At 58.4% G+C, this 26,128-nt stretch overlaps 1 protein-coding gene across 1 annotated transcript; it reads right to left on the bottom strand.

Moving 5' to 3' along the window:
* Positions 1 to 16,381: 16,381 nt before the first annotated feature.
* Tfap2c (transcription factor AP-2 gamma) lies at positions 16,382 to 24,929 on the bottom strand. The gene is made up of 7 exons (XM_048347508.1): positions 24,737 to 24,929; positions 22,693 to 23,178; positions 22,553 to 22,604; positions 21,047 to 21,263; positions 20,106 to 20,224; positions 17,389 to 17,533; positions 16,382 to 16,664 (listed from the first exon to the last, which is right to left on the bottom strand). Exons 1-7 carry the CDS (start codon positions 24,782 to 24,784, stop codon positions 16,382 to 16,384), a joined length of 1,350 nt encoding a protein of 449 aa, XP_048203465.1. The 5' UTR covers positions 24,785 to 24,929.
* Between the last annotated feature and the right edge of the window lie 1,199 nt (positions 24,930 to 26,128).

Raw genomic sequence — 26,128 nt, 5'->3', positions numbered from 1 at the left:
AGAGACGGGGAGAGGGGAGGGGAGAATGGCAGAGGAAAGGACAGGGAGGGAATAAAGAGAGGGGAGGGAAATGAAGGAGAGGGGAGAGGGAAGGAGGAGGGGGAGGGAAGATGGAAGGAAAGGAAAGGGGAGGGGAGGACAGGGAAGAGGAGGGGGAGAGGGAGGGGGAGGGAGGAAGGAAGGGGAGGGGAGGGGAGGGGCGAGGCTTTGTGCTGTCTCTCCACCGCCTCCCACGGTGGGCGTAGGACGGGACGGGTCGCCATCCACAGCAGCCGGCCCTTGGTTTCAATAAAACTTTATTTGGGAGATCAGGTGGTGAGAGGCAAGTTAGCCTCTCTCTGTCCTGTCCTAGACTTGAGTGGGGAGCAGCGAGGGAAGGCGGTGGGGAGACCCCCCCCCCCCGAGACTGCAGTGCCCCGAAGGCTCCTTTCTAGCTATGTCCTCCCGTCCCTCCGCCATGGGGGACAGAAGGCAGGCCTCGGAAGCAAGGCGGGCCTCCTTCCGCAGACTTTGAGGCCCCTTCCCCAAACCACAGGAGGCAATGGAGGAGCCTGGGCAGCGTCCACTAAGGCCCCAGGGCCTCTGGCAGAAGAGAGGAGGGGAGGGAGGGAGGGGGGGACGCTGGGACCTGGGACCTGGCCCCTGGTTCGCTCCTCCTCCACTCAGCGGGCCACCACCTTGGCCACGCCTGGAGGACACGTCCGCTCTCCTGGAGCAAGATGGGGATCGAGGGCAGAGGTTTCCCCGAGAGCAACAGATACTGTCTGTTCCCCATGGGACGCCAGCAGACTCCTAGCTTGGAGCCCATGGCTGGGTTGAGGCCTTGGGCAAGTGCCACAACCTCCCAGAACTTTCCATTCACAAGAGAACCCGATTCCAGGCTACCTCCAGGAAGAGTGTGTAAGGCAATCAGGGCTCCTGCCTGCCATCCCAGCTACGGGCCGGCCCCTCAGTCCTGCGGCATCCTGAGCAGAATCCCAGGGAAGGGCTGTGATTGGCTCGGCGGGTGTCCTATACCTGGGGCCTGGCCGTGTGATTGGTGCTGCTTGGTCACCTGACCAACCGCTGGGCTCACAGAGAGAAGTCCACCTGAGGCCGCTTCCTGGAAACCCAGAGAGATGGGTCCCCCAGAGGACAGCAAGGCCATGGGGGAAGACCTAGCAGAAGATGCCCGTTCCCGTTCCTCTCTGCCCTCTGACGCCTCATGGGACAGCACTGCACCGCTGTCTGGGGTGAAGACAGCCAGGCAGCCGGGCAGCCATGGTGATGCCTGGCTCCAACCACACAGGAGCCTGGGGGGAGGAGCAAGCCTGTGGAGCTGGGGCGGGGGGCGGGGGGTGCCAGGACCCCCAGAGCGCCAGCCCTGCTGGAGGCGATACTCCATGTAACAAGGAAGGAAGTGAACATTTCTCCAGAACATGGTAGAATAGATAAAGATTGTTCTAGAACAAGGTCGACCCGGCTCTTCTCAGCTGAACCTGAAAACAGAGATACGTAATAGTAGTGTGGGCACTGCATCTTCCCCCCTCGGGAAAGTAGGGGCTTGGGTTCAAGTTCTGCCACTCATTCATTCAAAGTGCTTACTGCCCTCCTACTATGTACCTGGGACTGAGAAGACGCTGGGAGTTCTTGTCTCTAAGTGTGACAGTTTAGCCAAGGAGATGTTTTGTTTTTTAAAAAAAAAAAAATAAAGGCCCTTGATGCATCATCATGAGCTAGGCAGGGTGGCTATGTGGAAGGCAGAAATGGGGAGGATCGTGGCTCCAGACCAGCCTGGGGGCCGAACAGTTCTTGAGACCCCATCTTAACCAATGTACAGAGTGAGCCCAGACACACACGCACGCACACACACACACACACACACACACACACACATATAATTATGAAATGAACTGTGTACTGTAAAGAAGACAAAGCCAGATGCTGCTGGCTCACGTCTGTCATCCTAGCTACTCAGGAAGCTGAGCTCTGAGAATCACAACCCAAAGTCAACCCGGGCAGGAAAGGCTGTGCGACTCTCATCTCCGATTAATCACAACAAAGGCAGACGCAGAGGTGGATTCGGGGGTCGAATGCCAGCCTGGAGTGAAAAAAGCTAAGGAGCAGTGCCCAGGTCCTGAGTTCGAGCCTCAGTACTGGCACACACAAAATAAGATTGAACTCGGGGCTGTGCACTCGCTAGGCGGGAGCTCTCCCACGGGAGCCATGCCCTCAGCACGCACGACCCTCTGGTTTTCTAGTGCTTTCTCTGGTTTTCTAGCATATGCTTAAAAATGCCTTCACTTGCACCGTTCGCCATATGTTGGTGAGGGAGGCAATCCAAGCAGCCTGTGCGGTGAGCACCCACGCCCCACAGGCTGGCCCAGAGCCCCCCCAACCCCCGCCCCCCCCCCCAGAATGAGAACCCGGGGACATCTGTCACCTTGGCGCCCTGTCTGTCACCAGGAGTCCTTGCTGAATCCAGTCCCCAGGGAGTGAGGGGTGACGGCTCATTTGCATGCTCGTGCCTCGGGACTGAGTGCATTAGCAATCTGCCCCGCTCTGTCCCCCAGAGTCGCCTCCCATCTTTACAGCCTCGCTCTCAGGATGGACGGGAGGTAGCCTTGTCACCCCGGGGCCAGAGCCTGACAGGGAGCATGCAAAGCAAACGGCAGCTGCCGCTCCCTGGAGCCGGCTCCGGAACAGAACGCTTGCAAGTTACACGGGAGTCTGTGCTGCTCCAAGACCCACAGCAGCGCCTGAGCCCCCAGATGCGGGTCACACTTTCCCCCCCCCCCGCGTGCAACGCGTCTGTGATGAAGTGCAGTTCACGATCTCCCACCGTGAGAGCCCAACACCAACAACCAATAACAAAACAGAGCAATTTCAACAACGTACTGCAGCAAGGGAGGGCAATGTGCGTCCCCTCTCCCTCTCCCCCTCCCCCTCCTCTCTCTCCCTCTCCCCTCTCCCTCTCCCTGTGATGCTGGGATACGACTTCTAGAAATGTATCCAAAAGACTAAAAGTCAGAATAGAGTAAGAAGAGTTGTACATCCATGTGCATTGTTACACATTTACCATAGTGAAGTTAGGGAAACAGTCCCGATACTCTATAATGGACAGATAGATCAAGAAAAAGAAAGATTTCTTATTGGCCCAGCAGGGTCATAGGACCACATCTGTAGCCTCAGGGATTGGCCCCTTCCACAGCTGGCAGCCTTTTCAGAACCCCACAGGGTAGGGCTGGGCATATGGCCTAGTGGTAAAGTGCTTGCCTTGTATACATGAAGCCCTGGGTTCGATTTCATAGCACCACATATATGTGTGTGTATATATATATATATATATATATATATATATATAGAGAGAGAGAGAGAGAGAGAGAGAGAGAGAGAGAGAGAGAGAGAGAGAGAGAGCAAGCCAGAAGTGGCGCTGTGGCTGAAGTGGCAGAGTGCTAGCCTTGAGAAAAACAAGCCAGGGAGGGGCTGGGAATATGGCCTAGTGGCAAGAGTGCTTGCCTCATATACATGAAGCCCTGGGTTCGATTCCCCAGCACCACATATATAGAAAAGGCCAGAAGTGACGCTGTGGTTCAAGTGGTAGAGTGCTAGCCTTGAGCAAAAAGAAGCCAGGGACAGTGCTCAGGCCCTGAGTCCAAGGCCCAGGACTGGCAACAAAAACAAAACCAAAGAACCTCACAGGGTACAATTGGCCAGGGAGGAGCTGGGAGGGCACCCCCCCACCCCGCCTCCCATCCCATCCCCACCCACAGACGGCTAGATCAACATCATTGACAGAGGTCATGAAAACCAGGCACCAGGGGCTCACACCTGGTCACTCAGGAGGCTGAGATCCGTCGAGCCACGCAGAGGAGTTCACAAGACCTCATCTCCAATGAACCCAAATCTCCATGAGCAGAGCTGGAGGCGTGGCTTGAGGGGTTGAGCACCAGCCAGGCAAAGCCAGAAGGAGGACTTGGGTCAAATTCAAATTCTGGTACTGACAAAGAAAGAAAGAAGAGAGGGAGGGAGGTAAGGAAGGAGGGAGGGAGGGAGGAGAGGAGAGGAGAGGAGAGGAGAGGAGAGGGAAAGAAAGAAAGAAAAGAGAGAGGAAGGGAGGAAGGAGAAAGGGAAGAGAAATTCGTTGGTGAAAGGCGTGAAGATGGGGGGGTGCATTGGGGGGTCTCAGTCGTTGCTGAGGAGGGGTACTTGGGGGGGGGCACTCGGTGAGAGCCAAGCCTCTCTGCTGGCCGGCTTGTCCCTGCCAAAGGAGCCGTTTACCTTGGCTGGCTCCCTCCGCCCAGCCGGCATGCAGCCTCTGCCCGGCCTGGCGGGCTGTGCCGGGCGGCTGGCAGATGGCTTGGCCAGCCTCTCCTGCTGCACACGGTGCCGCTTGAGCAGCTTGTTGGCAACTGGCCCGTCAGCCCGGTGCAGCAGGGGTCACCGGGGTCCAGGGGCGGGACCGAGGCCTGGGCTGCCCTGCAGGCGTTGTGTTGCTCAGGTGGGGGAGATGGGTGCAGAGGGTGCGTGCATTCCCGGCACGTCGGAGCAAGGCCTGACAAGGTTTCTCAGCCACTTGAGGCCTTGCCGGCTCCATCGGAAGGCTCCCCATATTCATGCCTGCCCCCCCACCCCGCCCCAGCAAGAACCAGCCGTGGACATCATCCCCCACTTCAGAAGACCAAGAAACTCAGGCCGGACAGCCAAGGTCCCGCCGTCCAAGCCGGGGTGCTCAGCTCCTCCCGTCTCCCAGGCCCAGAACCCTTCTCCGGGGAGGCGTGCACACTCTAGTGGCGCACGCCTATAATCCCAGCTAGTCAGGAGCCTGAGATCCAAGCAGGGTAGTGATCCAAAGCCAGCCTGGACGGCAGGGTCCGTGAGACCCTTCTCTCCAATACGCTACCCAGAAAGGGCCCGAAATGAGGCTCAAGTGATAGCTTTGAGCAAAAGAGGTTCAAGGACAGCACCCAGACCGTCGGTTCAAGCCCCAGAACCAGCAAAAAAAAAACCGGCTGTGGGCTGGAGGCGTGGTTCAAGTGGTAGAGCGCCTGCGTTGCGAGAACAAGAACCTAAGTCCAAACAATGGCACGCGCCTGTAATCACAGCCACCTGGGGGGGACCATAGGTTCCATCCCAGCCTCACCTGTTCAAGAGGAAGATGGAGAAGGGGTGACACTGTCCACAAAGAAATGTACTCCCTGAATTAGGGGAAAGAAAGAGAAGGAAGCGCAGGTCGCAGGTCGGGGAACTCACCTGGGGACCTGGTGGCGATCGTGTGTCGAGCGTATCTGGCACCCGCGCCGTCCAGGCCCAGGGTCCTTGGTGACGTCGCGCTGATTCTTCACATTCAGACTTCGGACACATCCCGGAGGATCTCGCTGCTCTTTCTAATCAGGTAATAACATTGTAGACATGAGCCACTGGAACTTACACACATACGCAAAATTACCAGGAAAATGGAGGCGGGGGAGGTAGGGCGGGAGGGAGGGGGGAGGGGAGGGGAGGGAGGGAGGCCCATCCTAATGTCTCGGTGAAAGCCCACCTGACTTAGCTCGGGAAGGTGACTCCATCCATCCATCCATCCATCCGGGCTGGAGCTTCCGTGCCGGGAGGGGAAGCCGGGAAGGAAGCCGCCTGGCCCCGGCTGGGGGAAGCAGAGGTCAGGCGTGTGTGTGTGTGTGTGTGTGTGTGCGTGTGTGCAGTGCACACGCTGAATGTGGGCTGGCTTGGGGTGCCCAGTTCCCGAGCACCCAGCTGGCTCCAAGCTCGACCGGCAGCCAGGACAGCCGGCCCTGGGCCAGCTCAGATGGGGCCTCGGGACAGCCCCTGGGCGGTGGAAGAGGCTGCAGCTGCTGGGGTCTCTGGGCTGAGCCCCCTGGACTGACTGCTGCCCCGGGGCGGTGCGGGGGGGGGGGGGGGGAGGGGGCGGCCTCCCTCCCTCCAAGCTGCCCGGGGTTCAGACTCTCCCAGCCCTGGTAGCAGTTATTTTGTGTGTGTCTGGAACAGAAGCACCAAGGTGGCGTTCTGGGGGCAGGCCGAGGTTCTCTGTACCCCAGGAATCTGAGGGGTGACGGCCTAGGGACCCCGTGGGAACGCAGACCGGGCTGGGCAGGTCCGGAGCCCTGCTGCTCCTCCTCCGCAGCGGGGGTCCTCGGGGCCCAGAAGCCGGGGTAGCGGCCACGCCTGGAATCCCCTCCGCCACTCCGCCCAGCTGGCAGGCAGGGCTCAGGTTCGAGGCCCGAGGCTGACTCCGACAATCACTAAAAACAGACAAATAAGTACAATGCCAACCCCGTGCGCCCTGGCTCTCCGTTGCGGTCAAGAAAGGAAACCAGTTCAGAGAGGGGTGCAGCTCCAGCCCCCTACTTTTCAGTGGGGCCTTAGCTTCTCTCCAGCTCCATTACCAGATTTTTGCCAGTAGAAATCCGCACTACTCAGGACGCACTGACGCGCACCCAGGATTTCGGTTGCTTGTCTGAAATCCACACGGGACGGCTCCCCTTGTGTCTCACCTGGTACCCCTGTCTGATTGGCTCAGGGTTCGATTCTAAAATGGGGTTCACGTGGTGGGGCCTGACTTCAAAGTCTGGCACCTCACCCCCACATGGATCCCCCAGGTGTGGGCCCTGGCCCCAGCTTTGGGGAAACAGTTGGGGACACGGTGGCCCCCGGCCTACGTGAGCAGACCCGGGCCACGTCCTGTGCTCCGCACGGCATCTGGGGGCCCAGGGTCCCCCGGCTGGACGAAGGGCAGGCGCCTGCTGCCCACAGCAATGAGAAAACATGGGGTTCCCGTGCCCAGGAAGAACTCCGGGAGCCCCCTTTTTCCTTTGTGCCCTAGCCACCCCGCTCCTCCCCACACCTCCATTTCTGATCATTCCTGGGGCTCTCTGGGTGACTGTACATACTCCCTCCACCCTCCAGACTTACCTCCTGGAATGATCTAGAATGCTAAACCTGCAGCCATTCTCCACCCGTCCTTTTTTGTGGCGGCTCTGCTTGATGGGGCTGGCCTTAAACTTAAGATCCCAGGGCTGAGATTATAGGCGGGCGCGCCACGCCGCCGCCTCTTCTGATCGGTTTAGCTTATCTCCACCTCCCTCCCGGCGTCTGCCCCTGAATGGAGACCCACGTTTCCATTCTTCTGCTGCTTTCTTTGTCCATTGCGGTCCTCCAGGTCCCCACCGGTCTCCATCTGGAAGGTTCCTGCTCCGGATGTTTAGGGCACTAGCATGACTACCCCCCCTCCCCCCCCCCCCCGCCCCGGGTCACGGGACAAGCCCTGGGTCTGCACGCCCAGACTCCAGATCTCTAGCGTAGGGGGCCTGCATGGCGTCCTGCTGGTCAGAGGTCTGCCCCTGCCCAGGAGGTCGTGGAAGGGTGGGGTGCGGGCTGGGGGTGGAGAGAAGGTCTGGGAGAAGGCGGGGTGGGGTGGGGTGGGCGAGTCTCCATGAGGAACCTCTGGAACTAGCCACAGTGGAAGACCTAGCCTGGTGGGTATTGAGGAAGCACTTCCAGGTCACTGTCTCTGGAGGTCAATATGGCAGCTAGGTCATCAGACACCCTGGAAATGCTTCACCCTCACGGGCCACAGTTGCACTGAGCACCCCTCATTTTCCCCTCAGCCTCTGGGTCACGGGGGATCCCTGGGCTGGGGCTCATGGGGCTTGAACTCAGGGCCTGGGCGCTGTCTGGAGCCCTTGGGCTCAAGGCTAGAGCTCTGCTTTTCTGAGCCACAGCTCCGCTTCCGGTTTTCTGGTGGTTCGTTGGAGGCCAGTGTCTCCCAGTCTTTCCCACCCTGGCTGCCTTCAACCCCATCCTCAGCTCGGAACCGCTACTATTTTCTTTTAAATCACTCCTGGGGCACATGAGAGTCATTCACCAGCTGGTCCCCCCTCCCCAAACCAAAGCAACCTTTGATCGGCTCTTTCTGTTGTTGACAGTCAATAAGGGTCTGAAGAGCCCCACCTTGCCCCACCCGTCAGTTCCCAGGGGACAAGGCCAGCCCCGCCCAGAGGTCCCTGTCCCTTCCCCGAGTGCTCTCCTGGGGAACCTGGCCAGCCCCATGGCAGTGCTTCCCCCCCCACCCCAGGATGAGTTTCAGAAATGGAGATCCAGTCAAATCTCCCCCGCCCCACCGGGCCGCCATCCAGGGGTGTGCCCCACAGCTGGGACCGGCCCGGCTGGAGGCTGGGGTGGCGGCCGGGGGCTCTCCGGCCCTGCAGGCACCACGCCTTGAGTCCTTGACCTGGCCGTGGACCCCAGTGGGCTCCATGGGGGGCCCCCCCACCCCCGCAGTGCCTCACGGAAAGCCGTGGGGGAGCCGCCGGGGCAACAGCCGGGGACAGGGATGCGCTAGGCCCAAGAGATGACCCGGGGGTCAGGGCCCTCCGCTGGCCACGCGCCCTGGACAGCTGAGCAAGCCAGGCAGCAGATGGGAAAGGGGACGGCAGCACGCAAGCCAGGGGCCTGAGAAGGGGCCGGAACACAAGGGCACCTCCACGCCTTTGGTGCCACGTGAGCCCCACTTTATACGAAATGACAATGGTGTGACGGGAAGGGATGTCTTCCCCTCTCTCTCTCTCGCTCTTTCTTTCTTCCTCCTCTCTCTTTTCTTTTCTTTCTGTGCTGGGGCTGGGCTTGAACCCAGAGCCCGGCTGCTGTCCCTTAGCTCTCTCACCAAAAGCTGGTGATCTACCACTTGAGCCACACAGTTTCTTTCCAGCTCTTTTCTGGCTGATTGGCCATCACCGTCTCCCCGACTTGTCTGTCCGGACTGGCTTTGAATGGTGATCCTCAACTCTCCGCCTCCCAAGTCGTCACCCGGGGCTGGCTTTCTTCCTGGCTTCTTGGAAGAAATTAGCCCTCTCTTCCCTTTCGTGCGGTATGGCCAGTGGGCTAGCTGGTCATTTTTCTAGAAGAAAAAAAAAAACAACTCAGTGTCCCTCCTTCAGTCATCCTTCCCCAGCCCACCCAGAAGAATGGGCAAGACCTGAAGCTAGTCTGTAGAGTTTATATCTCCTTGCCAAGGGCTAACAGTGCCTCTCACCCAGCCTGGCAGCTCTTCAGCACAACACCTCTGGCTGCATGCTCCCCCACCCCTTGTATTCATTCTCTGGCCTTCCTGACACCATGCAGCTAATGGTATCTGTTTCTCCCAGGGTGGCTGAAAGCTCCCAGATCACTGCTCCATGGCGTTTGCTCTCCTGACCAAGCTAGCCTTCACCGCCACCTCCCCCCCTGTGGATAGGATTGAGGAAGTGGCCATTTCACAGCACGCCCTGCATTGAGCCAGATTACTAGGGGAAACAAAGTTCAAACCTGTGGCCTCTCTGTGGAGACATGGCTGCACTGCTGGCTTGCTTTGTTTTGGTTGGCTTTGGTTGGCTCTGGTTGGCTTTGGTCAGCTTTGGTTTGTTTTGGTTGGTTCTGGTTAGCTCTGGTTGGCTCTGGTCAGCTTTGGTTGGCTCTAGTTGCTGTTGGTTGGCTCTAGTTGGCTCTGGTTGGCTCTAGTCAGCTCTGGTCAGCTTTGTGGCCCTCGTAGGAGGGGAGCCCAAAGCTCTGGGCAGTACTAGACCTCTAGAGCTCTAGCGCTGAGCTATACCTCTGAATTTGGGGGCTTAGATTTTGTTTATTGTATTTCTTTCTTTGAGATGAGTGGGGGATGGTGCCCAGGCTAGCCCCAAACTCCCGGGCTCCAGCAGTACTTCTGCTTTAGCTTCCTAAGTAGCTGGAATGGCAGGAATGTACCACCTCAAGCAGCTAGTTTGCACTCTGTGCGTGCATGTGTGTGTGTGCGCGTGCATGTGTGTGTGCGCGCGTGCATACATCCTAGTACTAGGGCTTGAACTCAGGGTCTCATTTTTTTTCCAGTCCTGGGGCTTGAACCCAGGGCTTTGTGCATGCTGGACAAGCACTGTACCGCTAAGCCACACTCCCCGCCCCTCAGGGTCTTTTGCTCAAGGCTACACCTCCACTTCTGGCTCTTTGCTGCTTAGCTGGAGTGAAGAGTCTCTCAGATTTGTCTGGCCAGGTTGGCTGTGAACCCCAATTCTCAGATCTCAGCCTCCTGGGTACGAGGATTACAGGAGAAAGCCCCCAGTGCCCGGCTTACCTTTTGCATGTTTTAACGGTTGAAAAAACAATGAAACACGAATATTTCAAGACAGGTGAAAATTAGGGTGGAATTCGAATTTCACCTGAGGGAGAGGAACCCAAGAGCTGGCTAGCACACCAAATTGCACTATGCCCACGCCCTCTAGGAGGTGTAGGAGGGGTTCCTGGAGCTGTCGGGAAGTCCTCAAGGCAGGGCCGCAGGTGCGAGTTCCTGAGGCAGGGCCCAGCCGGCCTCAGCCCCAGTCCCACGCGAGTGAGGGGCCGTGAGGCCCCTTGCCTCGGGTGGGAGGAGACACCACGGAACAGCTTGACGCCGTGATTACGTCGGGCGTTTCTGCCGGGGCCTCAGGCTGCCCAGGGCGAGACACACAGGGAGACCAGAGAGAATGCTTGGGGTTCAGGGCAGCCAGTCCTGGGAGGAGGAGGACATAGCCCAGTGGTAGCTGGGGGGGGGGGGGGGAGGAAGAGGAGGTGGAGGAGGAGGAGGAGGAGGAGGAGGAGAAGGAGAATCTGGAGCCATTCTGACTTGGGTTCAGGTGATAGCCCCTGAACCCCCCCCCCCAACCCCGCTGCCCCATCTCACACACCTGAGCCCCTGGTGATTTCCAGCCTGCACTTTGGATTGCTTTTTAATTTTGGTTTTTCTCAGGTTGCCCTTTCTTTCCTGTCCCGGCCCTCATCCTCTTATTCCCTCCTCTCCATACATTGGCAGGCAGGCGAACCTGACAAAAATAAACCTGAGGTGCTGGGCGCGGCCTGGGGCGCGCGCGCAATCGCCAGGACGGGAGCCTGCGCCAGGCTTTGGCTCCAGGTGAAAGCCGATTTCCACAGAGGGAACACGGAACCCGGGACCGTGTGAGAGAGACGCCCTGGGATCACAAGATGGAGGCCAGGGACCCAGCTGTCCCCTCCTCCCGCCCCTGCCCAGGTGAGGGGGGGAACCGCAAGGCAGATGTGGCCCTGCCCCCTCCCAACACCTAGATCCTGGCAGGTAGGGAGCTGGGAGGGGGCCGGTCAGGGGATCTCTCTCTGGGGATTAGACACCTGGTGGCATATCCAGACAGCAGAGTTTGGCTTGGCAGAGGAAGGAAAGGAACAAACTGCCAACACGCTGGACTGAGAAGGAGGCCTGTTGCTGCTCATGGAACATTCTAGAAAACACAGCAGGATCCAAAGGGACCCACAGCCGGGGAACGGCTGATTGGGAGGTGAGAGGTGAGAAGGAAGAACAGGAAGAACAAAATGGAGCCAGGCCTACCAACCTGGAAGCACTTAGGAGATGAAGGCAAGAGGAACCGGAGTTCAAAGCCAGTCCTGGCTGCCATAAACACACAGCACTGCAAATTGTCACTATCCGCACACAAGGGCACAGATTCCACCCCCACACCTTACGAACCACAGGGGAAAACGTGCTAGACCGTGCCACACTTCGGTTTGGCATAGCTGTGGCTGTATGATTGTGTGTGCCTGTCTGTGTGTGTGCACGCACTCCGGCAGTGGGGCTGGAACTCAAGGCCAAGGTGCCACCCCTTGTTTTTCCACTCAGGACAGGCATTCTACCCTTCGAGCCATATTTGCACTTCTGCCTTTTTTGGATGGCTAGGAATCGCTCATGTTTTTCTAACCAAGCTAGTTTTGAACCTTTATCCTCAGATCTCAGCCTCCTGAGACACTAGGATTACAGGAGTGAGATGACATTCAGCTTGACCCTAAATCAAATCACCATAGATCTGACCTCGCAGACATTCTTAGCAAAGCTATTGTTTGGTCAGGCCCCTGGAGTTACACCTTTAACTCTACCCAAGTTCCACACTGGTACTGGAACCATCCACAGAGATGTTGTCCAGGGAAGCTTACACCGCTGCCCAGAACAACAGCACACTCTTGAAACCCAGGCTCTGACGTAACAGCCATCTCAAAAGTCACGTGGTGTTGGGGCTCAGGCCTGTCATCCTAACTACACAGGAGGCTGAGGTCTGAGGAACTAGAATCAAAGCCAACCAGGGTAGGTCCATGAGACGCTTGTCTCCAATGAACCACCAAAAAAACCAAAAGTGGTGCTGTGGCTCAAGTGGTGGAGCACTAACCTGGAGATGAAGAGCTCAGGGACAATGCCCAGGCCCAGAGTTCAAACCCCATGACCGACCCAAAAGAAAGTCACCAGGTCATTTTCCTCTGCAGAGGATTGAGACAGAAAGGTTCAAGGTGCAGTCGGCCTTCCGTCATCCGATGGGCAGTGGGTGCCATGCCAGCCTGGGTTGGCAGAGCCGGGAAGGGGTCAGGGTCTGGAAGCTCTGGGTGTCACCATTCCTCCCAGCAGAGTGAGGCACAGATCTCAGAGAACAGGTGGGGACGGTCAGCTGGAAGAGAAACACACGGGTTTATCTGGAGGAAGGGAAGCCATCATGGTCCTAGAGTGCACCCCTCTGGGAAGAGTAAGACCCCCGCCCCCGTGGCAGTGGGGAGCCCACTGGGTCCACTGGGCCCCGGTGGGCATGGAGACGGCACCGCCATGCAGGGCACAGAACCCACCGCTGTCGGGCCCCAAGGGACCCCCCCCCCCCGCCCCCGGCTCTTCCATGGGGCCAGTGACAGCCACGTCCAAGCTGTGCCCTGCTCATCAAGGCAGGCCAGCCTGGCTGCCCCCGCGGGCTAGGTGGCCGAAGAGCCCCGGTTCTGGAAGCCACCGCCAGCCCTTCGGGAGGTGGCGTTGCCAGTGATCTCCAGAGGAGCCGGGCATTGGGCTCGGGCCTGGCCTCAGAGAAGCTTCTCTTTGTCCCTTGCCCTTCCATGACCCGACCTTGTTTCGCTTTGGTTTTCAACCTTCAGATCCAGGAAGTTGAGGTCTCAGAGCCCAGCCCGCCGCTAGACCCCCACCACCCCAGGAGAGAGAACATCAGGAAGGACTGTCATTGTTATGGAATGGTTTCAAATGAGAAACAGCCTCGGCCACCGCGTAAATCGCACACACGTGCAAGCTAAGACAGCCGTGGCTGCGGGTGGAATGGCGCAGGACTCGCAGGTGTGCCATCTGCAGAAGAAGAGGGACGGCCCCCAGAACGGGCCAGGCCTCAGAGCCAGCCGGGAAATACAGAGTCCATTGGAATGGCCACCCGCCATGGGCGTGAGCTCTGGGTGATGGGCTCCCCAGCCCACCATGGCCCCCTTCAGCCCAAGTGGACCACACAGAAACACTGTTACTCTATTGTTCTTTCCCTCCCTTCCTTCCTTCTTGCCTGCCTTCCTCGCTCTCTCTTTTTCGGTACTGGGGCTGGAACTCAGGGTCTTGCTTTCATTCTTGGCTTCTTCAGGGCTGGTGTTCAGCCACTTGAGCCACAGCTCCACGTCCGGCTCTTTTGCTGGCTCATTGGAGATGAGGCTCATTGACATTCCGTTTGAGCTGGCTTTGAACCTCAGATCTCCGCCTCCTGCGAGGCTGGGATTGGAGCACCTCACTCTCGTTATCCTGGTACCCCGGGGCCCCAGGGGCACAGCCCGCTGTCTCTGCACGTCCAGAGGGCGCAAAGATCCAGGGACGCAAGCAGGAGGGGGGCCCGGTCCTGCCTGTGACTCACTCTCCCGTCCCGGATTGACTTTGGGATGTTTCCAGAACATTCATTGTCTTGCAGCACAATTCGGCACAGCTCCTCCAAGCCAACTTCTAGTCCAAAAGCAGGTTATCGATAAGAAACCCATCCTCCTCTTCCCCTCGGCCCCCGTGACTTCCGTCTAACTAACACCCATGTCCTAAGTCTCGATTGAGAAATCACTGCCAACCTAAGACCTCTTTTCGCCGCTTTAAAGCAACACAATTGTGATCTTGACATATCAGCCGGATAAATCCAACTTAATGGGAACGTTGAGCTGCCAAGAGCCAAGTTTGAAGTTGGCAGAGCTTAAATTACTTTGGGCCATCCAATGCCAACATTAAGTCAAGCATCACGGAGCGTTTCATAGAGAATTATGAATTAAGGATTATGAGACCCGAGCTGAAGCGATAGCCTTATCCAATGTGGAAAATCCTTTCTCTCCCACGTCCCTTTGAAGCTGGGCCACACATGCCAAACTACAAACACGCCACTTCCTGGAGGAAAGGCCAGGGCACTTCAGCCGGAGAGGAGCCCCCTCTCCCCAAGGGGGACCCCATCTCCGATTCCCCCTGCAGGCAGGCCAGGTGACTAGGATACCTGGGTAGACAAGGGTCAGAACTTCCTGAGATGGAGAAATCCTCGCTGCTACCCTGCCTTCCACACCTTTTACCGCTGGCTTGTGGCTGGATTCCAGGCCCCCCCCACCCCCACCCCCACCCCCACCCCCAGAAGCTGCCTGGGAATACTTGCAGTCACCTCAACACCAGACAGCAACACACGTGCCCAGCAGGAGCCGGGCCTAAGACTCCGTTCTCCACCGGCTGGTCCTGATGCATATACCTCAGCATGCCCAACACCCGCGGTGCAACCTCCATCCAGCACAGACACAGAACATGTTGGGTGGCAGGTGCCAGTGGCTCACGCCTCTAATCCCAGCTACTCAGGAGGCTGAGATCTGAAGGTCCCAGTTCAAAGCTACCCTGGGCAGACAACTCTGAGAGACACCTTATCTCCAAGCAGCCAGAAAATGCCAGAAGTGGAGGTGTGGCTCAGGTGGTAGAGCGCCAGCCTTTAACAGAACACGCTAAAAATGTGAGGCCCCGAGTCCAAGCCCCAGTAGCGGCACACAGACTCAAAACAGCTGGCCCTCCCTTCTCTAAGCCAGTTGACGGTCCCTGGTATTCCCTAACACTCCAGACAGGAGGATGGCACTGCCAGCCGGAGACGCAGCAGCAAACACTTGGCAACCTCCCCCAGCCCCCCCCCCCAGCAGTGTTGCCAGGGAGAGAAATAAAACTGGAGATGGGCGGGGGAGGGGGGGGAGAGCGAGAAAAGCGAAGGAGAGGGAGGGAGAGATTGAGAGAGTACCGGGTTAGAACCAGGCCGTCAGTCTATTGAGAATATTTTTTTTATTATTATTATACAGGTATCATACATACAACACTTACTTGGGGAACATTTCCGAGCGCGAAGTTCAATTCCAAGTCTCCATTTCACCCACACGAGCTACACCACACATTCATAGAGTTCAGCCCCAAAGGGATGAGGCACAAACTTATTGCTTTTTTTTTTTTTTTGGACAGAGAGCTCGAATTAAGTAGTACCTGCTACACACCATAAACGAAGCCAAGTATTTTCTTCATTCTTCATACCCTGTGTATATCCGAATAAAATTCAAAGATGTGCCATAGACTACCCATCACCATTAAAATATTAAATCCGGTCCCATGTCCCCCCAAAGTTTTAAGAAGTATGCCAGTATTTACAGACCCCATTAAATTATGCATAAATAAAATCTGTACAGTCAATACAGTTTCTCAAAATACAGAGTCTCTGCAGGGACTTGGGAGGTGGCAGGCCGCAGCTGACACTTCCTGCCAGCCCTTTTCAAGTTTAATGGAGAGAAGGAAAAAAAAAACAACAACAATCAAGATCTGAAATAAATATGCAAATAAAGCTTCAGTACCTGAAAGGAACACGCTGTTTTAAAGAGTCTTCCCTTTAAAGAATCAACTTTCCAAGAAAAAAGACAAGACAAGCAAATGACATCATCAGCAGGCTGTATTTCTACACATTTCCTAAAGCCAAAGGTCCCCCCGACTGTGAACCTGGGGTTGCAGGTGTGGTGACTTGCTAGACACAGACCCTTTGCCTCCCGCTGGGGGGGTGGGGGGGGGGCCCATCCGATCCCCAAAGATGCCAGACAAATACCCATGTTTAGGTAAATGTCCAGTGGACCTAAAAGCCAACCGTTTATGCTAATACTGAAAATGAAAAGCGATCGTGGCTCTGAAATGGATCCATTTATCCGCCATCAGCAGCTCAGGGTGTCAAAGGTTCTAAGTCTTGTAGCACCATGTTCAGGATGGAGTTCCAAAAACAAAAACCAAATGAGTGGAAAAACAAAACAACCAACAAGAAACCCAGAAACACAAAACAAAACAAAAGCCCCGTGCTTGGCACCTTTGCGACGGACGGATGGATCCTCGATCCGAAGTGAGACACTTCAGAATCGCAGGGGTGGCGTGTCCCGCGAGGCGGGCGTCCCGAAACGAGGGGAGGCCTTTCTGACAGCAAGAGAGGAAAAACGAAAAAGGAAACAACCGAACACTCTTCCCCCAGGCCAAGTGTCTCTGTCTGTCCGGTGGGGACAGAGCCTCACAGTCCCTTCGCTTCTAACTCTCTGTCCCCGCCGGTCACTTCCGGTGCTTCTCCATTTTCTCCAGAGTCTTGGAGTCTGCTGGGCTCTGGTCTCCGGGGCTCATGTAGGATTTGTCTATGGCCATCAAGGCCTCTTTGATGTAGTTCTGCAGCGCGGACACGGCGGCGCAGATAGCCTGGCTGCCGAAGCCGTGGGTAATTAGGCTGAAATGAGACAGGCAGCTCTGGATGCTGGTCTCCAAAACCGGGGTGGGCCTGCTGTTCCCGTTGGGGGTTCGGTCTTGATTGAGGAGGTCTGTGAATTCCTTACACACTTGCCTGTGAAGACAGTTGGTTGAGCCTGGTGAGACTTCCCCGCGTTCTCCCAACACCCCCAAGAGACCACCTTCGTCTGACCCTCACTTAGTGCCTGCCAGGTGCCACGCCCCCCCAGGCAGGGCAGATCTCCTCCCAAGCAGAATCTCTCTCTGTGTGGCTCACTAGTAAAGACAATAGGATTAACTCCCGTCAGCTGGCCAAGGTCACCGGGACCTAGAGGTTAAAGGACAAGTTTACTTTGGTACAAATTGGTTTCCATAAATAAACGCTATCAGAAGCCCAAAGAACCGACGCGCGCCAAGTGGCTGAAACTGGCGACGGCGGAGCCGCCAGCTCCCTGGGCTCTTGCTTCATCTCTTGCACTGACTTCAGTGAACAGCAAGATTCAACTTCTGCTACACTGAGGATTCTAAGGTGCGTGCACTGCCGGTCCGTTTCTGGGAGTAGCAACTCCCCTGTTGCATGAAAAGTCACTATGGAGCCGATTTGCCCACACGTCTCCCACGCATTTACTGTGATCATTGCATGGAAATCAACAAAAGAACGCTGCAATCGCTCTTTACAGGATAAAAAAGCCAGACCAAGAGCACTCATTTGTCAGCACTACCGGCCTTCCTCTTCCTAGCTACACACATGCGCACACAGAGCCCCACTGGGTAACGTTTCCGTCCTGCAGTCAGTACGGGGCCCTCTACCCTGGGGCTCGCCACCGGCCGCTACTCACTGTGCTGCTAGAAGCATGTTCTTCCGCGTTGCCATCTCATTCCGTCCCCCGAGATGAGGCCGCGTTAAATACTCGGCCACGGGCTTACTGGGAAACTCCGCTTCACAGACATAGGCAAAGTCCCGTGCCAAATGAACAGCTTCACCTACAACAATACCAGGTTCGGGCTCTGAGACGGCCGTGGCCACCACTGAAGACTGTCCTGCTTCCCTCCCTCCCTCCCTCCCTTCCTCCCTCCCTCTCTCTGGTATCAATTGTCTACCAGCCACTCTGCCTCCTAAAGTAAAACCACAGGCAGGGCACAAGGCAGTGGGTAGAGTCATGAGGGCTCTGCCAGCCCTTCTGCCCTGGGAATACCACGTGTGAAGATCACTCCTTTCTATGCACTGTCCCTGGGACTTGAACTCAGGGCCTGAACACAATTCCACTTCTGGTTTTTTGGTGGTGACAGAAGAGTCTCATGGACTTTCCTGCCTAGGCTGGCTTAGAACTGTGATCCTCAGATCTCAGCCTCCCCAGTAGCTAAGATTACAGGTGCCAGCCACCGGCACCCCACTTAGGACTCCGTAGGTTTGTGAAATGGGCACACACCCACAGTCTGATGAGCAGATAACCAGCCATGGCCAGGCTAGGCTGTCTTTGGGGAGGAAATAAATCTTAGCTCTTGTTGGGTAGCAGGGAGTTTTAGGGAGATGGAACTTGTCTGGCAGAAGCAAACTGATGACTTTTCTTCGTAAAACTAGGATCCAGTCAGACCTAGTGGCACATTCTGATGTCTTAGGAGGTGGAGGTAGGAAGACTGAGGTCAGACACAATTTGTCTTACTAAAAGTGAAAAGGGCACCAGGGACGGGGATTGGGGGGGGGGGGGGAGACTCCAGTAGAGCACTGGCACTGGTGGCTCACATTTATAATCCTAGCTGCTTAGGAAGCCAAGACCTGGAGGATCAAAGTTCAAAGCTAGCCCAGGCATGAGTCCATGTGACTTTTATGTCCAACTAACCAGCACCAAGGCTGTAGCTCAAGTATGAGTATCAGCGTTAAATGGAAAAAGCCAAGTAAGAGCACAAGGTCCTGAGTTCAAGCCCCAGTAAGGAGGAGGAGGAGGCAGATTTATAAACTATTTTTTTAATTTGTTGTGTTTTTCTAGTCCTGGGGCTTAAACTCAGGGCACGGGCATTGTCCCTGAGCTTCTTGTGCTCTACACTGGCACACTATGACTTGAGCACAGGCCCCTTCTGGCTTTTTCTGCTTAGGTGATACAGAGGAATTGAACCCAGAGCTTCCTGCACACTAGGCAAGCACTTTCCCAGAAACCACATTCCCAGCCTATTTCTTTTAAAAGAGGCAACAAGATTAACATGGGTGTAATGGTAAACAAACGTGGGTAATCCCAGCACTTGAGAGGCTTAATCTAGAAGGGTGGTTCCTTCAAGGCCACTCTGGGCCTTAGGGGAAAACAACAAGCAAACAAAGACTGGGATCTGAGCTCCGGATAGAGCACTGGCCTAGTGTGCTTTCAGTCCTAAACCCCATCCCAGACACTGCTGCCAAAACAAAAAGGGGAGGGTGGGTCTCCGTAGGAAGTCAGGCCCACAGGCCTGCAAGGTCATCTTGGAATGCTCACACTCCCAGCCCAAGTACGGGAGAAGAGAAGGAGAAAGCCAGGAGCCAGGACTCCAGGCGCAGGGGGCTGTCCTGTCTTGTTCAGGGATACAGGCCCGGTGAGCCGCCCCAAGACCCAGGTGGGGGCCTCCGTGAGGTGGTGAGCCTGAGCCACTGAGCCTCACGGAGGCCTGGACAGCTGTTCTCAAACATCGGAGCATCTGGCGAGAGCCTGAGAAGACTCTCCTTAAAAGGTCGACCATGGTGCCCTACTACCTAGAGTTTCAGCACAGGCCAAGGAAATGGCTTCGAACACGGCACTGCTGGAGGCGGGGCGGTTGCCCACCCATGGCAGCAGGTGGAGCGGCTGCCAGGGCGGGCATCGGTGCCCGGTGTGGCTTCCTCCGCACAGTCAGGAGGTGCTGCTTTACAGGCTTCGGTGGTTTTTTGTTTTTTAAATTTACTTCCCTCTCCCCCTTTTTAAGGGCTGCAGTGCATTCTTGGCTACTTTCCAGGTTGGGGGGAGGGTCTTCCATTCAGGAGACTCAAATGCCATTTACAGGGACAATAATCTGAAGACTGGGGAGAGGGCCTCTCTCTGGGCAGGGATTCTATTGCTTTCTTGTCTCTTGATGGGGAGGCGTAATGGCAAGTTAGGCCGGGGCTGGTGCATGCAAGGACCTCAAGCCAGGCTCCCAGCGGGGGGGAATGACATACTCCATTCTGCTCAGCACGAAAACTAACCACTAACCAGGATGGTAAGAAAAAGTACAGTCACCGATCAGCTCCCTCAATCTCAGTCCATCCAACAGGAAACTTTTTTTTTTTTTTTTTGCCAATCTGAAGTATATATGGATCTGACGTTAAGCAAACCAACTCCTTTGCTCACGGATTCTCTGAGGAACTCAGAAACCAGGAGCTGTCAGATAACAGGGCTGTGAACTCTTCAGACAAAATGGATTCATTAACAGGAACAGAACAATTCAGCTTGCTTTCATCTCTCCCTGCTTGGGACCCTGTCTTAAAAGCGTCGCGGTCTGGCTTTTCTTGTGCAGAAGTATGAAAGACAGCACAAATTAAAAACATTTCCCGAGAGCCCCCAGCAGCACTGACCTTCCACCAAAGATGTCAGCAGGGTCACGTGAGCAGCTTTCCGTCTCCCGGCTGGGAGGTTCAGGCCGATCTTGTCTAACTTCTCCCGCAGAGATCGCCCTCCGTTTTTGGACTTGGCTCTGGGGGAAAGGGAAGTGGCTACTCTCAATAAAGCAGATCACTCCACGCTTTGAAAGTTCTACCTTCCTAGCACGGGATGCTCACACCTGCAATTCTAGATACTCGGGAGGCTGAGATCTGAGGATCAAGGCTCAAAGCCACCAGGCAGGAAAGGCAAGTTAAGTCTCTTAAGACTCTTCTCTCCAATCAACCAGCCAAAAAGCCCAAGAGGAGCTGTGGCTCAAGGTGTAGGACACTCGCCTTGAGGAGAAAAAAAAAAAAGCTCAGGGACAGAGCCCAGGTCCCCGAGTTCAAGCCCCAGCCCCAGCATTAAAATAATAAAACAAACACTACCTTCTAAGGTAGTGCTGTTAAAGCTGAAATCTGTACACCATAATTTTAAAAATTAACCTCTGTCAACTTGGAATAAAAACCTCCCACCGCCTCTTTTTATTTTCCGGTGAGCACGAAGCACTGCATGCTGTAGGGCAGTAGATAATACATTGTCAACTAGGGAAACTGTACCTGCCCCCCACCCCATCATTTCCCTGGTGTGTGTGTGTGTGTGTGTGTGTGTGTGTGTGAATAAAAGCCTCCCTTCTCATACAGATGTTAGCCCGTAAAATCCAATCCTAACCAGATGATAATTTGTTAGCGTGTTTTAACACTTCCTTCTGCATTTGGCACTTTCTAAAAGAGAAGGAGTGTACTAAAATCTCTCGCCGAGCCGATTAGAATTCAGCGTTAGGGATACGAGTTACATAAATGTTAAAAATACCTCCCAGGTTCCCGGTACATCCACCACCAACCACCCCAGCGCAGACCCCCGAGCGCCCCCATACCTCCGGAGAACGCCCCCCAACAGGGAGGCGTTCAAGCACTCCGGCGGGGACAGCCTCCGCTGCACTTCAGCCACGGTCACTTTGTACTTGGACGTGGAGCTGAGGAGGGACAGCCTCCCGGGGACCGAGCAGAAGACCTCGCTGGGGTTCATGACGGCCCCCACCAGCTCCTTCGGACACGGCAGACCCAGGGGGTTCTTGGTCATGGAGATGGGACCTGTCCCGGGAGAAACCAGAACTGGGGGTCACCAAAGCCCACTCTGAGCGGAGACCTTTCTCTTCCCGGCCAGAAACCGGGCTAAACCGAGTGGATTTTCTGACAAGAAACTCTGGACCCTGGGCCCATTGGTCACACACACCCTTTTCTTTTTCTAAGTCATCATATTCTTCCTTCAAAGAGAAATCAAACGTGAAATTCGCAAGTTAACACCTTGCAAAGTTAATTAGTCAAGATCCCAAGCATGGTTTTTTTTTTCCCCCACCCAGTTCCTGGCTACCTCTGTAATCTGCTTAATTAGAACACTTGCCTTCAGAAGACACTCTGATACTAGTCCCACCCCCTTAGAATCCATGAACTAAACCCACAGACCTCAGACCCGGCCCCAAAAGCCTTCTGGTAGAACTGCACTCCGCGCACTGCGTAATCCATTCAGTCCAAGTTTAGTGGGAAATTTCATTTTCCGAATTTCCTGGCAACCTTCACACCCCCACAATCCATTTAAGCAGTCCGATTTCATAACAAACCCTAGCTACCTTTCCCCCAAAACAGCCAGCCTGAGGATTCTGTCAGCACCAGCACTTCATTTCATGAACCACTCACTCAAGAGTAATCCAACTTGTCTTTTCATCCCTTGCTCCCTGCAAACACCAGAAAGCAAGGTGGCGTGGGGGGGGGGGGGGGAGAGACAACAGATCACCCAGTCCTGGGTTTATTGGATAGGCCAGACTTTCTCAAAACCTTTCTTACAGGTCAGGATTAGGGATCCTTCCAAAATTCCTGTCTGAAACCCCAAGAGGGAAAAGAAAAAAATCACGCCCTCTCAATCAACAATTAAAACTGTCACCGACCCAATCGCTCCGGGAAGGTGGTGGCTGCGAATGGATTTGGGATTAATGAAATCACCGTGTGAAATCTCTGGCGGGCTTTCCCCAGCGGAGCCCCTCCCCCACGCAGAGGGTCCCAGTCCCCCGTTCCCAGGGGAGGCCCGGGCTGGAAGTCCCGATGCCCTGAAGCCAGGGAAGGGGTGACAGGGACCAGACGGTGCGCGTCCCGCGCTGATTTCCACCGAAAACCCCTTTGTCCAAATTAAAAAAAAATAATAATAACCTTTGAAACCTAGTTGCTGTCTGTTTCTCAAAGGGGCGCCCAAGGGGCTCCCTGGTCTGCTTTCCTTCAGGACAGAGAGGAGTTCTCTCTCGAAAGTTCCACGAAGCCCACCCCTCCACTCCACCAAGTGTCCCCCCCCACCTTCCCACAGGTGGGAGGCCAGAAGAGACTCGGTTTACCTTTGCGGATGACAGTCTGGTCATGGAGGAGCAGATGCGGGTCGTCCACGTTCTGGGAGGGGAGAGAAGAGAATTCCCTTTAGGTTTGGGGAGGGAGCGCGGGGGCGGCGCGGGGAGCCCCGGCGGGCGGGCGCGCTCACCTGCACGTCCTCCATCGGGTGCGCCACGTCGTGCAGCCCCAGGTTCTCGGCCAGGCCCGCGGCGTCCAGGGCGTGCGCGTGCGGGAGCAGCAGTTCCGAGCGGCGGTAGGCGTCCCGGCGCGTGCCCACCGCGCCCGCCGCCTCTAGGCCGGCGAGGTGCGGCAGCAGCGCGGCCGGGCGCCCGTGGTGCGGGGGCAGCCCGGCCGCGTCCTGGCCCTGGCGGCCCGGCCAGGCCTGCTGCTGGCTGCCGGCGGGCGCGGGCTGGTGCAGGGGGTTGATGGCGGCGTAGGCTTCGCCCAGGTGCGAGTAGGGATCGGCGGACTGCGAGTAGGCCAGCTGCTGGTAGGGCGGCGGGAAGTAGGGCGGCGGCTGGTACTCGGAGACGCCCGAGTGGGACAGGGGGGGCGCGGAGGTGTAGAGGTGCTGGCTGGCCGAGGACAGGTGGGGGATGCGCGGGTTCCCATTGCTGCTCGCGTCGTGGCGATCCTGGGCGACACGGAGGGAGGAGACCCGGTTAGTACGAAAACCCCGGTGCGGCGAACCCGCCAGCGCCGCGCGCCCCGCCGCCCCACCCCGGGGGAGGGGGGGCTGCTGCGGGTCTCTGCGCCCCCAGGGGCCGCCCCGAGCCACGGCGGCCTCCCCCCCCTCCCCCGGCGAGGCGCCCCGGGGGCTCTGCCCTCCACGGCGAGCCCCTGGAGGAAAGAGGATGGGTTACGACCTGGGAGGAAAAGTCCCCCACGCCCCGCAGCGCAGGTCCGTGCGCCATGAGGCTCGAGGGGCGGGCGGACATTCGGGTCGATCGTCGGGTCTCGGGGCTGGAAAGGCCGGTGCCCCGGAGGAGGCCGGGCGGTGGCGAACCCCTGGCCGCGGGCGCTGGCTGGCCCGCTCGCCCGCCCGCACGTGTGGCCTCGCCGCAGCCCGCTCGATTTATGCGCGGGCGAGGCTGGCTCGCGCCCTCCCCGCCCCGGGGACCCTCCCTTCCACGCCCTGCGGGCAAGGACCTCGGGGCAGGGGACGCTCGAGGGCGGTGGCAGCCACCCAACACAGCCCGAGGGGGCTCGGCGAGGAGGAACCCGCTGCGGCGGCCCCGGGCTGTGCCCTTCGCCCGCCAGGCCAGACGGAAGGAACGCGAGGCGCGATCCGCCACGGTCAGGGCCCCCCCCCCCCCGCAGCGGGCGTGGGGACCCCGAGACCCGGGGAACTGTGCCCGCGCTGGTCCGCGCGCCCCGGGGCGCACCGACTTAATCCCTAAGGGATGTGTCGGCCCGGGTGCCGGGGGTCACCGGGGCGGAGGGGGCCGCGGGGGACTCGGCGCTGCCGCCCCCTGGCGGGAGCGCGGGGCCGCGCCGGCAGCGGCCGCCCCCCGCCGGTCCCGGGGGCGCCGCGCGCGCGCGCTCGGGCTTGCCGGCTCCGCGCTCCACGCGCCCCGGCGCTCGCCGCCCGCCCGCCCGCGTCTTCTTCCTCTTCCCGCTCGCCGCCTCCCTCCCGCCTGCGCTCCCCAACTCCAGCTCAACCTGTCCGACAGGCTGGAGCACTCGCGGGGCGGACGGCCCCGACGGGCCCCAGCACCCCCCGACGCGCCCCAGCCCCCACGTCGCCCGAGCCAGGCTTCCGTTGTTCTCCGGCCTCCCGGAGGAGGTAGCGGCGCAGGTGACCCGCCCGCCCGCAGGGAGGCGGCCGGCCCCCCGGTGACCCTTCGGACGGAGACGGCGGGGTCTGAGATGGCCGAGCCGAGCTCCCCCAGAGCTCGGGAAGAAGGGCGGCTCGCGGCGAAGGCGGCCGGCGGGTAAGCTCTGCGGGTGGGACCCGCCGCTCGGCGCGGGCCTGGGGCCCGCCGGTCCTCCCGAGGGCCGGCCGCTGCGGGAAGAGGCCCCGGGAACCGGGCTGCGGGGTGTCCGGAGGACTCGACCCCGGCCGGCCGGCCGAGAGGCAGGACTCCGGCCCTCCCGTCCCCGACCTCGACCGGCGGCCCCCCACCCCCGCCTCCCGGACGGCGCTCGGGCGGGGCGGGCGGGGCTGCACCCCGGCGCCCCGGCTCACCCACCTCGCAGTCCTCTTCATATTTGACATTATCGGTTAATTTCCACAACATGGCGTCCGGAGTCCCCCAAAACAGTCGCCAGTTAAATCCAGGTTCCCCCCACCCCCCGAGCGGTAAATCCAAAATCGGGGTCACGGTGGCCAGGCGTCCGCCGCCGCCCCCGCCGCGCGGGCCCTGCCGCCCCGCTCACTGGACGCGCATCGGCGGCTCCGCCGAGGTGGAGGCGGCCACTGCGGGGCGCGCGCGGAGGCCGCTGCCGTGGAGCGCCCGAGCCGCGCCCGCACCGTGTGTCCCCGCGATCGCCGGGGGACCCGGGCGCCTTAATGAGAGGGGAATTATCATAGCTCCTCCCCGGGGGCCGGCGCGGAGGCCGGGGCGGGGCGGGGCCGCCCCCAGCCAGTCCCAGCCCAGCTCCGCCCCGCGCCCCGGCCGGGCCGGGCGTCGCGCAGGGGCCCGCGCGCTAGGGGCGGGGAGGAGGGGGGGCGAGGGGGGGGGAAGCACCGTGGGCGGCACCTCGTTGACAACTGCGAGGCCCGGGAACCCCGAGACACTGGAACCCCGACGCCCCGTGCGCACCGCCGACCCGCCGAGGTGGCCGCCCAGCTGGACCCCGAAGCCCAGGAGACCCTCTTGGCAAGCAGGGCATCCATCCCTGCCCCCTTAGGCCAAGAGATGCCCCCTGGAGGTGGGGTCCGGGCATTTGGGGGTGGTCTCAACACCTGGGCTCCCCTCTCACGTCCCGCCCCACCCGCCCCCGCCCCAGACACGTCAATTGGGCCGTGGGTGGTCGCGCTTCGCCAGCCCCAGCCTGGCCGAGAGGCGCCCCGGCCCCTCCTCCCTGAACCCGACTCCCTCCTGCCGGCTCCCCCTCCTTCTCACGGGCTTTCTGCCCCGAGCGCGGAAGTCAGCAAGCTGTGCAACCGGCTCGGAAGCCGGGGACAGCGGTGTGTCCCTGTCAACGCCGTCGCCCGAAGCTGCATCTCGCGCCGCCGCGGGCTGGGGCCCAGCTCCTCCGCCCAGCCCGGCCCGCCCAGCGCCGGCCACTCGGAAGCCTTAACTTGCCCGTAGAGCGACGTGAGCACCCGGCACCGAGTGGGGGTAACCCACAGGTGAAGGTAGAGAAACCAAACCTCCCTCCACCGCCGCCTCCTCGGCTCACTCCGGACACCCAAACCGCCACGAAAGGGCGGGAGCTCGTTTGTGAATGTTAAAGAAACGAAATGAATTGCCCCAGATGTGAAAACTGACATGTTCCTTGCAAGGGGGGCGGGGGGGGGGGGAACCGCTCGTTCTCGGATGGAAGTTTCACAGGCTCTACCCGACGGCTCCCCGGCTGCGCTCAGGCTCTGCGGGGACTGGGGAGAGAGAGGACTGCTTTGCTGTGATTCTGCATCC

The sequence above is a fragment of the Perognathus longimembris genome, chromosome 6 (genome assembly GCF_023159225.1).
Source record: "Perognathus longimembris pacificus isolate PPM17 chromosome 6, ASM2315922v1, whole genome shotgun sequence".
Classification (NCBI taxonomy): domain Eukaryota; kingdom Metazoa; phylum Chordata; class Mammalia; order Rodentia; family Heteromyidae; genus Perognathus; species Perognathus longimembris.
Note: the sequence above shows the minus strand (reverse complement) of the source record. Positions and strands in the feature narration are given on the sequence as shown.

Excerpts from the sequence above, each read along its gene's own strand:
- Tfap2c (XM_048347508.1), bottom strand. The coding sequence starts at position 24,784 with ATGTTGTGGAAATTAACCGATAATGTCAAATATGAAGAGGACTGCGAG. Across the intron at positions 23,179-24,736 it reads AATATGAAGAGGACTGCGAG|GATCGCCACGACGCGAGCAG; the intron begins GTGGGTGAGCCG and ends CGTGTCGCCCAG. Across the intron at positions 17,534-20,105 it reads GCTGACATCTTTGGTGGAAG|GTGAAGCTGTTCATTTGGCA; the intron begins GTCAGTGCTGCT and ends GTATTGTTGTAG.